Source organism: Myzus persicae, unplaced genomic scaffold (genome assembly GCF_001856785.1).
Source record: "Myzus persicae strain clone G006 unplaced genomic scaffold, MPER_G0061.0, whole genome shotgun sequence".
In the NCBI taxonomy this organism is placed as follows: domain Eukaryota; kingdom Metazoa; phylum Arthropoda; class Insecta; order Hemiptera; family Aphididae; genus Myzus; species Myzus persicae.
The window spans coordinates 1-17,207 of NW_019100496.1; the positions used below are offsets into that span (position 1 = coordinate 1).

At 30.0% G+C, this 17,207-nt stretch overlaps 1 protein-coding gene across 1 annotated transcript; it reads right to left on the reverse strand.

Moving 5' to 3' along the window:
• Positions 1 to 1,432: 1,432 nt before the first annotated feature.
• On the reverse strand, positions 1,433 to 16,677 carry LOC111028018 (cyclin-dependent kinase-like 4). The gene is made up of 7 exons (XM_022306553.1): positions 16,587 to 16,677; positions 14,851 to 15,046; positions 13,793 to 14,078; positions 13,174 to 13,281; positions 9,561 to 9,650; positions 6,264 to 6,412; positions 1,433 to 1,660 (listed from the first exon to the last, which is right to left on the reverse strand). The coding sequence occupies exons 1-7, from the start codon at positions 16,652 to 16,654 to the stop codon at positions 1,433 to 1,435; spliced, it is 1,125 nt and encodes a 374-aa protein (XP_022162245.1). The 5' UTR covers positions 16,655 to 16,677.
• Between the last annotated feature and the right edge of the window lie 530 nt (positions 16,678 to 17,207).

A 17,207-nucleotide genomic window follows, 5' to 3' on the forward strand; every position in this document is an offset into this window, starting at 1 on the left:
TTAATAAGAATGATCTGAATCGTGCACATTTTTTATCAGATTAAAAATATCTCATTCTAATAAAAATATGTATTTACAATAAAATCCGTTCCCTAATAATCAGTTTCGATTCGGATGCTTCTATACGATGTACATTTTTTTTACAAGATTCAATTTGAAATAAACAAAAATTACAATGAATTATAAATCATTTTTTATGAGTCACGGTGCCCTTAGGGCACTGCGCTGGTATATATTACGTAGAACTTATACTGTATAGTAATTGGGTATACCGTTTCAGCGATATTTGAGCATTAACCTTGTTACTGGTTAACCGATATAGCGGTATAATGCTATGTCCTACGTGAACGCTGGCAAAACAGCTTGTATTTCGTCGCGACAAACAGCATGGTTAGAATAGAATTCGCTGGCACTCACCGTAGGACATGGCGTAAGACGGTAAACCGAAAAAACCGTCAACCCCACTTGGTAAATACTATTTCGAGTAAACACTATAGACTCCATATTTTCCGAAAATATTAATCAAAAGAGTTGTTTTCTTTGAAAATAAGTAAATACATGCTTTTCTTGCTTACTCCTTAGTTCTCGAACAACTCGTCAGTAAAAAAAAAACCAAAAATACCTGATATTTAAAATTATGAAAGTTATAATATAATGGATAGTTTAAATCTATTTTATTCACCGTAAACATTTTCTGCGACTCTGCGAGCGCTTAACGCATCAGCTATTATATTTATGATTACGATTTTTTGGGTACCGTCAGTCCACTAATTTTGGTATGGTTCGATGTCGAAATATTGAATTCAGGGCGCTAGGTTGACGGACTTCAGCCCAGCATCCGGAAATTAAGACACACATTTGTGGTTTAGGGCTTATGCTACAAATTCTGATTTTGCGGTTTTAAATTATTACAAATAGTTTGGTAATATTCTAGCATGGTTTGACTTCAAAATTTTAATTTCAGGGTTACACGGACCACGACTGAACGGTAAATATTTATAGTTCTCTAGTGGTGGTGGTACATGGGTAACCCAGAGGCCAGAATTAAAAAAAAAAAAATACAATTTCAAACAGAATGAAACAAAAATCATTGCTTACCATTCAGCGTATACTGATAAAATTAATACTCTTTTACGTATACTCATTTGTTTACAAACATAGTTATGGGTATTATACGCCGTAAACTCGAGTGCATAATACGCTCCAATACACCTCTGCCAATAATGTCATATTAATGCGATACCATATTGTATGGGTAATTTGAGCTACAGGTGGTTCGCCCGTATTTATCTAATGTCATCAGGTGGGTTATATAAATATTATCATAAGAGTATTATTAAGTTTTTACTTTTTAGTAGTTTTCTGGTTACAGAACTATTCGCTAGGTATTATATCATAAGTATTATTATATTATTATTCTAAGTGGTGTAGTTTAGTCTATAATCGTTATTTTATCTAGTTTTTTTTTTACAGTAACTATAAGAATGAGGGTAAGATTATGTATTATTATGCTTACCTTTGATTTTTCTCGAAATGTCTTAAGTTTTTCAAACTCGTATAAGTCTCCTTCCGGGTACTTGAACGAGAAGTTATCGAAAAAAGGGTGTCGTAACAGTTGGTCACATGTCCATCGTCTCAATGGGTCTTTTTCTAGGCACATCTAATTAAAAAACAACATAAAGATTAGCTTGAAACTAGCTGTTCGTCAACAATGATATTTTCTAAAATATGTATGATAAACATTTTTTTTACAATGTTAGACAATTTACGTTAATGCAAGAGAAATGACGAGGCAATGGGTATAAAGTGATGATAGTTATAAAACCACAGACCTCATGAATAACAAAATGTGTTCATAAATATTTACTGTCCTCATAATTTAAATGAGTTTAATTCACAACAAGTTACCTACAAAAATAATTTATTTTTATCACTTTTCGTTGTATATATAGGTACCTCGGTGGCTCCGTTAGCTCAAAACGTCGACGCATTGCCGGCTCTACGATAATTACAAGTCCTGTGGAAAATTATAAATGCGAGTTCTTTTTTTCGTATGATTGTGGGTCGTGGCCCATTATTTTTTATTCGTAACTTTACATTTTTGTCCAATTTCATCTTGATTTATTTTGTGGTAAGACTTACACTACACATTCGCGTTACTTTCTCAATTATTTAATGTATTGTACAAATTGTCGTCTTTAAATATTCATTATGTTATTCATGATCACAACAAGATTTTAATGATATTTCACAAGATTTTAAATTGCATAACTCTTAAAGTATAATAAGGCTCCCTCAGCTATCCCATCAAAATAAAATATCTGGAAGTTATGTTCGGCATTGTCATTCGAATCATCATAACATTTATGGCCAACTTTTATTCTCACCATACACGTTGCCCTCTTTATTCAAATCTGTATTATATTTGTTCGATATACGCATTTATAAAACTATACAGTATACACTATTTATTTAAAATTCTTATTCTGGAGTGAATTAATTAGGTACCCTATGTAGTATACCTATAAGAAGTCTAAAATAAATATTTGTTTTTTTTTCTTTCCAACACCTACCAATAGTATTAATCAAAGGTACTTGTTGAAATGAAAATACAAATATTAAATTATATTAAATTATAATTAATATTATATTAGTATTAATAGTTTATAAATTGTTCATTAAACAAGCGAACAATAATATTATTATTATAAAATAATAAGTAAAAAATAAAATAAATACACATGCCTATTGGCTTATCGCTAATAAATAATATTACTATTTAAATTTGTCCAAAAGATATAAATGGGTAATTTAAATTGTATTTCATAATTATTGCTGTCTCACGAACGACACCCATAGCGACCTATGGCGCTACATGGAAACAATAGGCAACTCTTCGTTATTATTGTAGTATTTATATAAATACCTATCGATGATCGTTTCACTGGCAAATCTATCTGTGATGGGGTTTTCTTATTGTCCTAGTATTATTGGACTTTATTAGATACACGGCACCCCACGGTGGCCTCTATCGGTAAGCCGTGTGATAAAATTATAAAATTGTAAATTAAAAATGAGGTATACACTCGGTACCTTTTTTTCTCTTTTTTTTCAGTTTTTAAACGACGACTCTGCGGGAACTGCTTTCGCATTGCTTCCGCGGCGTCGCCATCGTTTATTGACATCAAATATTTACACATACGTGAGGGGAGGGGGGGGGGGGTAGACGGGACATGCACTTTCAAAAATTATATATTATAATTATATAATACACTCGGTGCCTATACACGGTTATTATTATTTACACGAAAACATAACTACATAGTACCATTGTACATAATATCCAAAAATATTATTTTCCAGTTATTTGCTGCCAATACGGATCTGGTACATTCTGTACCATTTTCTGTGTGAGTTTAGTACGCCCAGTGCTGTAAAGTTAGGTACACAAAACTTAAATGTCCCACCAAAATTAAATCCTCAGACCACCAAGTAATGAGCAGGGCTGTGAATTTTGAATTGTGAAATTTGCATGTTTGTTTTTTTGCTACATTGTATGACAAAATGGATTTGGCCAAAATTTGTTATGGCTGATTTATAGTTCAAATACGAAATCACATTTTGCATATTTTTACATATTTTACGGGTTAGGGAATACAATTGCATGTTTTCACTCGTTCTCCATACTATTGTTTTTTTTCTTAAAATTGTTTTCTTTATTTGATTTCGAGAACATTTTTCAAGCCATTTATTTATTTTATTTTATCTTACATTTATACCTGGAAGTCACGTTTAGTTTAGTAAAATATTTTTTCTGTTATATTGTATAATTTCGTAAAATACTTTTATTTGTGAAAATGTTGGGGTAAAAAAAAAAATAAGTGGATATTTTTAAAGCATATTTGTACTTTTTAAGCACATAAGTTTATGCATATTTAGTACTTTTTAAGAGCATTAAGTCCCGAGCCCTAGAAATAACCAATGCTCCCCAAACACACCCTCTACGTTCCAACAATAACAACAATAACAGAAATAGTCAAAACACTTAATTCAGAATTTAGATGCTGCCACCTTCAAAACCACAACAACCCCCTTGTTCGTAACCTCATAACAAACTTTATTCTCTGAATTAGACAGGCGTCCACTCTGGTACCAGTGGCCTCGACAACTAATTTAATAAATTCACGCTGAAGTGCTGTCACTGGATGGTTCTACTCCCACTCCTTCAAGAATTTTTATGTAAATAAATAAATGTCATAATTACTATGTCTTATATAGTTATAAGTTATAGGTACCTACCTACTTATTGTACTTACCACAAATGAACAGATTGTAGACATTTCGAAACAAATAAAATAAAAAGTAAGCAAGTAAGTAATAAAAAGTAAGTAGGTAATATAAACCATCAGTAAGTTCTTATATAACATTATATGTTCTTATGTAAATTAATACATACAAGTTTCGTTTAAATACTATAAACGGTCAAAGTATTCAAAACACGTTTACGATTTTCCATTTGAAGCAAATATAAAATATTATCGAAATATCGTTATGTAGAAATATATAGAATAGGTAGATAGCTCGTATCTATTTTTGTGTTTGTGACCCACATAACTTAGGTAGGTATTTACTTTATCATAATTGAACGTTTATGGACAAAATTTCAAAAGAAAGGCTGATGAATGAGGTAGGCGTACATAGAAATGACTGGGTGAAAACAGTTCTATCAGTATTCTATGGACACCTAAAGACCATATTATATTTATGTGTCAATAACTCAATATAGGTACTCTTTTTGCTTTTTTATCAGTAAAAACGATTTTATTTCATTTAAAATATATATACTCATTAATATAAAAATGTATATCATTATCTAGGTCAAATAAGTGCAAATATATCGAATACTGTGGAATGACTTAAGTTTCCCGATTGCGCTCGATGAATTATAGGGAGATGGTAAACTGCTACAAAATTACCCTTTTTCTATAAATCGATATGTAAACTACTGCGGCGACGAAAAATTTAACACAATACAATTTGCGAGAGGATACCGATAAGATACCAAGGACGGATCCAGGGGGTGCCTAGGGGCCCTACCCTCCCCCCCAGACATATTATTTTCTAAATTTTTTTAATACTTTACAGAACCTGCAGATATTACTATGTTTCAAATTACATGTATGTCTGATAATATATTAAATTATTATACGTATCATTATGGGGTGCACAAACTGAGATGGTACTATCACAGATTATATTTATATTAATAAAATAAATTAATATAATCCATAGTACTATCTTAGTTCATGGTGAACAGTGATTCCAATATTGTAATTTTACATTGACAAAAAAATTGTGCCCCCCCCCCCCCAGATCTTTGCTCTGGTTCCGTGCCTGTAAGATACACTGCACAGGCCGTGACAATTTATTTTAGCAAGTAAGTACAGTAGTAAGTAGGTACTAAGTAGTATTATCACAAACAAAGGAACCAATATTTAGTAAGTTTCGGTAAAACTTGAAAATACATTTAAATTGACCTTACCAATTTTTAAGTAACATAACATGATTAACTAAACGATATAACTAGGTACATAATAACACAAAGGTATTACCTATATGATTTAAGTGTATAATACGAGTATATGAGTTACTTACCTATATATGTTATCGTATCGAAATGTATATCTACAGTAATATTAGAAGGCATAAAAATAAACTGTCACAGATAGTATTTCGTTACATTTTTTTTTAGCAGCAGCTTAAAATTTTACGCATCGACTTTTAGAAAAACGGAAATTTTTCCGTTGTGTGTACCTAATACAGCCGAAATATAGCTGTTGTCATTGTAACAATTTACATTCCCAATTTCACAGGATTAGTGCTGATCATTGTTAACTTGGTTAAACATTGTTTTAAAAAACTATTCATAGGTACGTGACATAAAATACTATAAATTGCATTTTTTTTTTAGCAATAATAATATTATTTGTCCGAATAAAATATGTCAAATGTTTCGAATGTCATGTACTAATACAGTCGAACTTGGTTAACGGGAACTTTTTAAAATCGGAATCGTAGATACCTCGAACTTTTGACCTCTACTTCGGGTTAAACAAGTCTTAATGTATTTTCGAATATGCAAAAGAGTCTGCAGACTGTCTCAATCGTGTACTAATCAAAGCTTTACATTTAAATATTATGGAACAACATTGAATGTTAAATACATTTAAACATAGTCAATATATCAATTTAAATATAGTCACCTTTAAAAAGTCCAACAAATGTGGAATAGATAATGTTTGTTTGGGTAGTTTTTTTTCCAGTGGTTCGATGACTTCTGGCTGTGGTAAACTCATACCTCGAAAAAATTCGTTCATTTTGAAAATGTGCATGTGTCTAGCTATTAAGTCACCTGAAAATTCAAATTAAACACTGTTAGCTATAATTGTTCTTATTATGTAAATAGGTATAAGAAAACATTCAAGCGGCTCGGTTAATCCAAAAATGTTGAGCTGTTTTTCAATTGGTAATATTGTAGACAGTATAGTCGTAGGTATAGCACTAATACGAAATTTTAAATTCTGACTTATTTATTAGTACATTATTATATAAGCTATAAAGTACATCGTTTGATAAGTATCTTGTCTTGAGATGTCTTTGAAATTGAAAATAAATGTTTTTTTTTTTAAATTATCTTTCCATCAATTAATAAATTTAAGTATCAAATCAATTTTGTGTTTTAAGGATTTTTTTTCGGTTGTATAAATATCTAATATCTATATAACATTATAGATACATTACATGTGCAATTTAAATTGAAGAAAGTCACAGCTATAAAATAATTTATCATAAACAATGATATTTACATTCAAATTTGATATGATTAATTCATATTACACACTCAAAACATACTAATATCAATCCCATTGATCACCACTTGTTTAAGTGATGAGAATTTTCCAATTTTAAAAACTGCATTACCTACAAATCGGAGAACTTTTCATTGAATATTTTTTTCGTGAATTCATATTTTCTTTAGATTAAAAAGGAGATACAATCGGAGAAGATCATATCATAAACATGTGTTCAAATGTTGGCTACGCGTGCTGCATTGGCCATTAAAATGATCGGCTATTTCATACAAAAACAATTTGTATGGATACTTATTGATAGTATATTTAAGCGGTGGTGAGCAATTTCGGCAGGTTATGGTACACACATTCTTGACGCGTATAAACATCATAAATCATAATATTATGGTCATTAATATTCAAAGTTTGATGTAATAACAGGAATAAATATAAAATATGCATCACAACAAGATAGACCGGAAGCTTCATAATATTATTATTGTGTATATAATTTGTCAGAAAATATAACAATTTTATGTGACAGATTATAATTATGCACTTTAAAATATACGAGCACGAGATACCTACATCAATATGTTAATATTATTTTACACGATGACACGGTGCAGTGGTATGGGACGGAATACTTTTAAACATAGAGTGAGGCGGGTATAGGTAAATTTTTATCAACGACCCGCCCACGCGTCCCCCCCCCCCCCCCCACCCACAAACGACAACAAAACACTGTCATCGATGATGAAATTCAGCTGCGCTGTCGCTGCAATTTGCAATAATATATCACAGAAACGCACACAATGTGCACGAGTATATATACGCCGCACACCCATCCAAACGCCCATCACCACCCTTCACGAAAGCTGAAGGGCAATTGCTTCTGGCGGGAGAGTTTTCCGTGCCGCTGACATGATAAATACATTACATTATTAAACTTTGCAAACTATTATGCGAGATTGTTCTAGCTGGAAAAGCTTTAAATTATAGTCTGAATAATTATGTTCCATTAATAAATTCGATTAAAAAACCCGTGATTGTTACGAGTTATTACGCGATAAAAGTTTGTGCGCTCCAGGCGACGGCGAATTTGCAAAAAAATTAACCGCAACACTTTCCAGTGGATTTCAAATACATTGTTTGGTTCGCTACGAAATTAGACTCCCTATAGCTGAGTACCTACGTATTTAATGGAGTGTTGTTAGGTGCCCATTAATGGCTTTTGTATAATATTGTCAACTTGTCAAGTACAACGAAAACGTGTGCAATTCAGCGGAAGTTGGGAATTAGTTTTTCCGTGTTCCTAGACCCATGCTATTTTAATAACATAATGTATGATTTTACAATGAAACGGGAATTTAAAATAAATTCACTCAAATACCGCCAAAATTTACTCTTGCACATCAGGATAAAAATACGTTTTCAATACTTCAATACTTCTAGCGAAAAAAAAACATTTGATTTATTATGTCTTAGAATGCTTTTGTCATTATAATATTATTCGTGAAATATTTGGAATATTGTCTATACAAGGGAGATTTTTTACGCACGTTCTGCCACACATTTAATGTTTAAATTGTGCATAGTATAATGTTCAAATTCCGAGTTTTGGAATTTTTAAGTGTATAGGTAAAACCAATATTTTGAACACTTAGATGTTGTACCACATTTAAGGAGTTTCCCGTGGCAATACCGACACTAGTTTTTCAAATGAAAACCTATACATCCATCTTATAAAACAAATAGTGAATCAAACGACTTTTCTGAAAATGTTGACGTATTGTAATCTAAATTTGAACAAAAAGTTTTTCTAAGAAATTCCACTTTAAATTATAAGGATAATAGTCTGATAAATATACTTTGAGAATGGATAAGAGCTTGGTAATTATAATTAAGCAGGTATGAAATATAAAATATTTATTTATAATTACTACTTAGTCAAATATACTCGGACAGTTAATTTTAATATCATAATTTGTTTATTTGCAAATTTCAGAACAAAATTAAATAATATTCTTTTATTAGAAAAAATATCCTTAGGTAGTATTTAAAGAATAATAGCCATACATTCGATTTAATTTTTACAAAAACCAGTTGATTGATTCACAATTTGCATGAAGACAAGTGCATTTGACCAAAGTCGGTATAAATTACGACATTTAAAAATTCCAAAAATCAGAATTTGAAATTTGAATATATGCAAATGTAAACTACTAAAATTGGGTCGAGCTTTTTCAAAAATCTCTCCTTATAGGTAGATATGAAAACACTACAAGTGCACAAAAAAGTAAATCAAAAATTTATAGAGAAAAAGGTGTCCACACACATAAACTCCAACCATTAAATCGTACTCGTTAGGTCATACACTGTAATGCATCAGTACGAAGTCTGTGAATACTTAAAAAGTTAAAAAGTCCACACTCGAGTTCTGTATTATAATTTATAATATATTATATCCTATCCATATGTAGCCATTGATCTAGAAAATGTTTTACTGAATCCTTACAGTTTCCTTTACATGATTTTCATTAAAACACAAATTTAAAGGTCCATGCTTGCGTCCACGACGAATAGAAACTCTTTAAATATTTTAAATTATAAACATGCGTCTTAAAAATCACAGTAAACAAAACTTTTTGCAAATATTAGTTTTTTTTTAAAATAAAATTTCCATGAATGAAAATTAAGTTATTTTACCTAACGTAGATCTTATTAAGTACAATTGGTCAACATCGGATTTTCCCGGCCACAGAGCTTCTCCTCTAATGAGCTCCGCGCCCACGCAACCTGTGAACAAATAACAAATCCTTATACCTATATATTTTAAAAACCAACAAAACGTTTCACTGATTTTTATAAATATTTATTATGTTATTTATTTACTATGCGAAGTGCTTAGGAATAAAATAATATTGGCTTAACTTTAATTTTACATAATTAATCAGCATTGATTTATTATGAAAATGCGTAGTCATAATAGTATAGATGGGTACCATGTAGGCATGCGTAGACTCTAAAAGCACATTTATAATATATTATTATCATCTGTATTTCAGTCAATACTTTTATGAATACTTACAACATATCTAAATTTTATGAAAATGTTTTCCGTTGTAAAGTTTTGAATTTCCGCCATTATATGTATATATATATTATGTATTATATACACTATTAAATATGCACAATATTAAGCTGCAGAGAGCACATAGTGTACTATTCGATTTTTTTCAAATTCACTATAAAAATATTGCCTAAAACTGAATTTGGAAATTTAGATTTATTTAATATTTAATATTCATAACAAATAATATGTGGGTATAATGATTGAGGCAAAGGATACTTCGGCCTTGTGCGCAAGCCTGCAATAGATAGGTACAACATGAATTTAGTGAGTTTACAAAAATAACAGTCACGTCTTCGAATAGACACAAATTTTATAAAAATAAACCAACAAAAAGTGATCAGATTTATTTGTTAAATCCGGACAAAAGGACACTGCTTGGGGAGCCATTGCCCCATTGCCACTTGTTTGGGGGTATCAAATTGTAAACATGTGTTGTAGGCTTTTTTATGGGTGAGAAAAATTACTACTTTACAAAAAACAGGGGAGAAGAAGAAAGGATTAAAAAAATACGTTCCCAGGGCAGCAAAATCTTAAATACACCACTGCGCATGTCTGTATACTGTGTACCAGATACAACCTATGTAGTAGGTACCGTTCAAAATATATTTATATTAATATTATCATCGAACTTTTTTTCATAAAAATAAAATATTTTCGTTAAACAGATACGTGTGTGAGTTTGACTAAAATCAAACTAAAGCATGTCTACACCGGACACCTGTCTGTAATGGACACTTTTTATGGTCCCGTGATTGTCTGTTATGTACAGGTTTATTGTAACTATATGAACATTCTTACTGCTATTAATTTTGCTGATTGTCTCTAAAAGTATACTAACATTTTTGAAAAAAAAAAGTGTTTACTAGGTAGTCATATCGTTAAAATTTTGTAAGTATTTTGCTTTTTAATTATAACATGTATTTTAATTTTATATTCCAAATCAGAACAGGTTCAAAGCCTTTTAATACATAGAAATCGAATTTTGAAAGGGAAATTCATTTGTTAATCGAGGGAGGCTTCAGATTTTGAGGCAATACATTAGGTGACAGAGTACTTAAAATATAATAAAAGCCGAAAAATGGGATTTTATATTGTAGGTATGATATAAAGCAAATAAATTACTTTTATTATAATTATAATAATAGTAATATGTTCCCACCAATTAATAATATTGTGTTGTAAGACAAAAACGTTTAACCATTTTCTTTTTTTTTTGTATTAAAGAAGAAAGCCTTGATGCCGTGACCATTAGTTTGTTTTACATTATATGGTACTTAGATAATAGTTGTACAATCCAATAGAATTTTTCTATTGATCGTTTGGATTTAAAGTATTCTTGCAATAAAAAATAAACTTTTGAAGTTCAGGTTCTGGAAATATACGAATGTTTCACAAATAAATATGTGAAGATAAAACATAATACTTTCAATGGTTTTAACTTCCGATTTTTGTACAACTTAACATATTGTGGCTATGGGAAGTTCAAAATGTCCTACTCTTATTAAACATATTGATTACTTACCAATCAATATTTGAATACATATATAGTATTGGAATAATTAGATGAATTAATTAGTAACCCGGTCTTGTAGTTAAGAAACCCTATATGTTGGACTGCAATTCGATGTTGAAAATGTTATCAACAACATCGTTTTTAAAGCATCGATCGTCTAATAAATATACATAGGTACTCAATGAACGGGTCAAGTGTACCTTCTGTCGATATATCGAAAGAGATTATTGTGTCGTTTTCAGCTCTGACCTTTACTTTCACTCTCATACTGAAACTATATGTTGCGGAAATTTGAAGGCGCTTGGCCTCGTCGTACGGATTTCAAAGGACCATACACGGAAAAAAATAAAAACTAAATAATTTTAGTCAGAAATACTTTAGTTAGAACGTATTTTAGTTGCATTTACTACATTTTTACCAAATACATTAGTAAATGCAACGAACTATAATCAGTTGAAATTTTTTATTTTTTTTAACTAAAAAATATAGTCAAAGTTACGTTACCCGATAAAAGTGGTCAATACAACCTTAAAATATATAGGTAACGATTGTTTATTAATATAAATATAGTATCGTTATTATTAATTACTGTGATATTTCCCAATGCCTTGGCGTGTGTGTGTGTGTGTGTGTGTGTGTGTGTGTGTGTGTGTGTGTGTTATTGCTACTTCGATCCACGCGATGCCTGATCAGAGTAGCATCATTGCGCGTCTAAGTACTGTTGACAATTTTTTCGAGCATTCAGTGATTTAAATCGTTTTCACTGCTTAGTGCAACTGCGATACCTATTTGTTGGCAAGTAACATCACCTATATACAACGGACGAATTTATAGAAAATATTCTAAAAGCACTGTTATTTGAGGACATGCTACCTATTTTTGAAGGTAATGTACAATTATAATTATTAATATTATTTACAAGAGATTTGTAACTCGTGGTACCTAGATAAAAACTAAATATAATATATCTTCCTCATCAAAAACTATGTATCCGCTCACTTGTCCGTTCACTGTTGGGGTACCTGTGCAGTGTGCACGCATCCTGCGGGACCCTTATAAGATTACAGACTCTTGTAAACATAAAACTGGTTCAGAGGAGTTTTTTTTTATCTTCCGCAGCTTTCATTCACTATCCTCCTCGTGTCTATATCCCTTAATCACCCGGGAACTTTACCTTATCTTATTGACGGACAGAAGAGTAACGTTACCTTTGAGTTCTTGCGAAACCTGTGGATGGTCGTGTTGGCCTCTCTCCTCCCATCGGTGAACTTTAAAGTTCCTTCTAGTTCCCCATTAGATATCGTGTTCCTCACGTTGTTCCTGCCCACACTAATAATTGCGGTAGAAATAATCCTTTAGACCGTACGATACGGTTGACTAACGAGAGGAGCGTCAGTGCATCAATACTGATGAAATTAGTTACCCTATTACTATAGGTTACTAATTATTATTATGTTCTATTATATTTTCATAATCTATGTAATGATTGTAATGCGATGTATTCTATATTCATTTAAACACTATTGTACGGATTTATTTGCCGTATTGTATTAATTAATTGTGATTTCAATATTAAATTGTTATAAAGAGCTGCTGCCCGTTAGTAAATAATTATAATTATACAGCATCTACAAATTGTTTAGGTAGTATAAATAGTAGCAGTAAGAACTTACCGATTGCCCAAACATCAACGGAAGGACCATATAATGTATCACCGACTAATAATTCAGGAGATCTATACCATCTAGTAGCCACATAGTCAGTATAATTTTCTCCTGGATCTATAAAACAATTTTATTTATTAAAATAAGAAGTGTAATTAATAATATTGACATATTGTGTCATACTAAATATTAGTTAAGTGATAAATAGTTAATTAAAATAAGTAGTTATGTTTTATATAACATACAAAAGAAATTTGACAAAGTTCTAGTAATTTTGCATATCAAATTTGTCTTATTCAAATGACATTTTTATATATTATACAACTATAGGTATATAAAATATCAATATATATGACTTATAATATTAATATTTTCTCATTGTGAAAAATATAAACGACCCAAGAGTTTAAATATTTAATAAATATAAAAATCATTCCATTTTAATCTACATAATATTTTACTAACTATATTTTGCACTTATATTTGTGAAACAAAAATGTTATGCATTTCTAGCACTATGTAATCAAAATGTTAAATAATAATTGACTGTTAATAAACGATCAAATCAAATGATTTATTTTAATAGTTGAAAATGTATAATAATGTAACATAATTGTATTTTACTGACTCATGAGTCTCGCAAATCCAAAGTCGCAAAGTTTTACCACCCCTTGGGAAGTGAGTAATATATTTTCCGGTTTTATGTCTCTGTGTATGCAATTGTGTCGATGGCAGTACGCAACGGCTTGTAATGTCTGCCAAATGATTTGCTTGGTAAATATTTCTGGACAGCCATACGGATGTCTTTCGAGCTCGTGGAGTACTGTGTGCTCACAAAACTCAAACACCAAATGAAGTTTTCGTTTGCGCCGGAACACCTCGAGCAAGTTCACCAGATTTGGATGTTTCAGCGTCTGGAATATTCACATCATTTTTCTGTCAATGCAATATGCTTTTAAGTTTTATACACTATAAACTGCATTGCTGGATTCGCGGTGCATAATTATATACGTGGTGAACGTATATTACAAAGAATTAATGGTGTATTAAAAATTAATTTCAATGTATAAAATTATCAGATCCGTTTGATACACCTGTTATGTACCTATTATAGGAATAGTAAATACCCAATCAATATCAATTCGTAAGGTTACAATGTTTCAGAAAAATTAACATATTGTATTATAAAATCTAGTAGTAATATAAATAAACGACAGTATAATTTAAAATATAATATTGTATTATTCATAAACAATATACTGGGGGATAAAATAATATCGTTAAATTACCTAGTTGATGCTATTAATTTTAATTAATTATTCTCTGTTACAATGTCTTGTATAGATTAAAGAGCTAGACAACTACCAAAGTAATAACACAATTAGGGATTACCATTTATTGCTCAAGTGTTGAGGGTTATTTCTATTACAAACTCATTACACTGCAGGTATGTGTATACTATAGGTGTATTATGTGTTTTGTCATAAATTGTCGAAAATCATTTTTACATGGTCCAAGAGAAATATGTATAAACAAAATGTAAACAATAGAGGAACTTAAGTTTTAAATTTCCCTGATAAAAATATATTACCTAGGTGGGTTTAACTGTGGTTTTGTGCTAGAAATAATTTTAATTTTTCACTCCACGACTACTCTGAAGTATAAAAGTATTTGACTTAAACTCACCTTCAGCATGCGTATTTCACGTAGAGCAATTTTTCGAATCAACGGATCGTCCTCGGATTCGACAAATTTTTTTATGGCTACTATGTGACCATTCTCTCGATTTCGACACTTAAAAACCATACCATAACTCCCTTCACCCAATTTGCCTAGACGCTCGTAGCGTTCCATTAATTTCAACTTGGAGCTGGATCCATGTCTGAAACGTGAACGATTCGTATAGGTATTTGATTGAAAACACTAGAAATCATTTATTTTAAATGACGACCGATTGAAAACGTTCATCATTCTATCATTTGAAAAACAAAACAATCAAATAGGTAATTTGTTTTAAAAAAAACTTTAAAACTAACTCACCTTAATTTTTATTTATTATATTGTTGAAAATGAATAACCAGTGTCAATTTGTATTTCATTAATTAGGTTAATTTTTGATTATTGTCGAATAAGTGTTCAATTCATATAATATTTTAAAAGAAAGAATAGCATTCATAATTTAAATTTTATTGTATGTAATTTTAAAGAAATGTATCTATTTACAATTTGATACATGTACAATACACATTATACTCTTCGGAGGGGAACTATAATTTTCAAAATTGAATAAGAATTAGAATTGCAAATGCTAGTTTGATTTGATTTGAATATATTTATATTTGTCAGTAGTGGAATGTGGAAAATTCAAAATATACATTCAAATGAGACAAAAACCTAAATGCAACATAAATTAAAAACTTAGCTGGCTCAGTAAATAGCAATATAATTGTGTTATTTAAAAATATAATATATAAATATTATATGAAATCGATATAAATTACCAAATAAATTATTATAAAATAAAATAAAATAATTAAGTGAAAACCTTGATCATGCTTAAAGTAGTTATGTAGTTTTAAAATGTATGTATTTTCAACCTAAATTAAATTATTGATAGTAAAATACATACATTATTATACGTTATTAACTTTCTAAAAATTATTAAAAAACTTACGCAAAACGGAATAAAACTAAAAGTTAGATAATGTATACATTTAAATAATTGCAGAGGCATGTTAAAATTAATGTAGATAATTTTTTATTTTGGTAATTACTTATGAATAGTAAAATAGATCTTAAAAATTATATATTACACAATTTAGTAGAAATTGTAGAATCTGCAGCTATTTTTAATTGATTTATTTAGTTGTAGCCTAGGTGAGCCTATTTGGTGAACTTTAATTAATCAAATGTCCTCAACACAAATCGAGAAAATTAAAATGTAAATATATAGGTATGCCTACTACAAGTTTTTTGGCTCGACAAGATATTATGTCCTTGAAAAAAATAATCCTTATTATAAAAAATATTATCTCTAAATTAGGTATAAAAATAAAATAATACGTAGGAACGAGTTTTCTTATAACCCAATGTACAGTAATTAAGAATAAAATATTCATAGAATCAATTGATTTAGTGTTAACATGATATTGTACATCGGATGAATTACGAATTATTTACTATAAATTATAATATATTATATAAATATGTACGTCGGTGTGTAAAATACTGAACGTAAGACTGTCGTTGCACATCTATCGCATTCTACCTACCATACACAAACTGAGCTACGCGAAATATATTTTATAATGAGCGATTGCCCAACAGACATTACGCTTTTGTACATTACCTATACACGGACGATTCGAAAATGCGTTCATTCGTCTACTTTGTTCGTAAAAATATTGAAAAAAAGATTTTACCTTCGCGGAAGCAGCGGCAAGTTGTTTCCATACAGCCACAGACTTTTATCGGGCAAACATTCGCCCATATATAAGTAAAAATTACGACTCCAACAGCAACAGCAACTTCACAACAAAAGGCTGAATCAATATTATTGATCGCTAGGTCACTGCGGTTTTGTTATTATTTCGGTAAAGTAGTTGTTACGTTGAATAAATTATTAGCAGGTACACATAATCAATTACTGAAATGCTAACCGTGTATTGTATACAGTACAGTTTTAATTTACATTTATGTGATAAGTGTACCTGCCTGTATCTATACGAACGATAATATTAATGTTGTGTTAAATGAAATCAAAAATAATGTTCGCACTGTTAATTAATTTACACTATATACATTATACACTATTAAAAATATTCAAGGATTTCAATAACAATATTGCAATATTATATTGTATATAAGACATTTATGCATGTATATTATGTTATACATTTTATAATATAATATATAATTCAATATAACATTATACTGTTCACTGTTGTTATCGTGTTGACATGTATCTAAATGTTTAATAATAATTTATTGTAATTTATCACATGATGTATATCGTGTTTAAATTATGCACATATATGTACAGT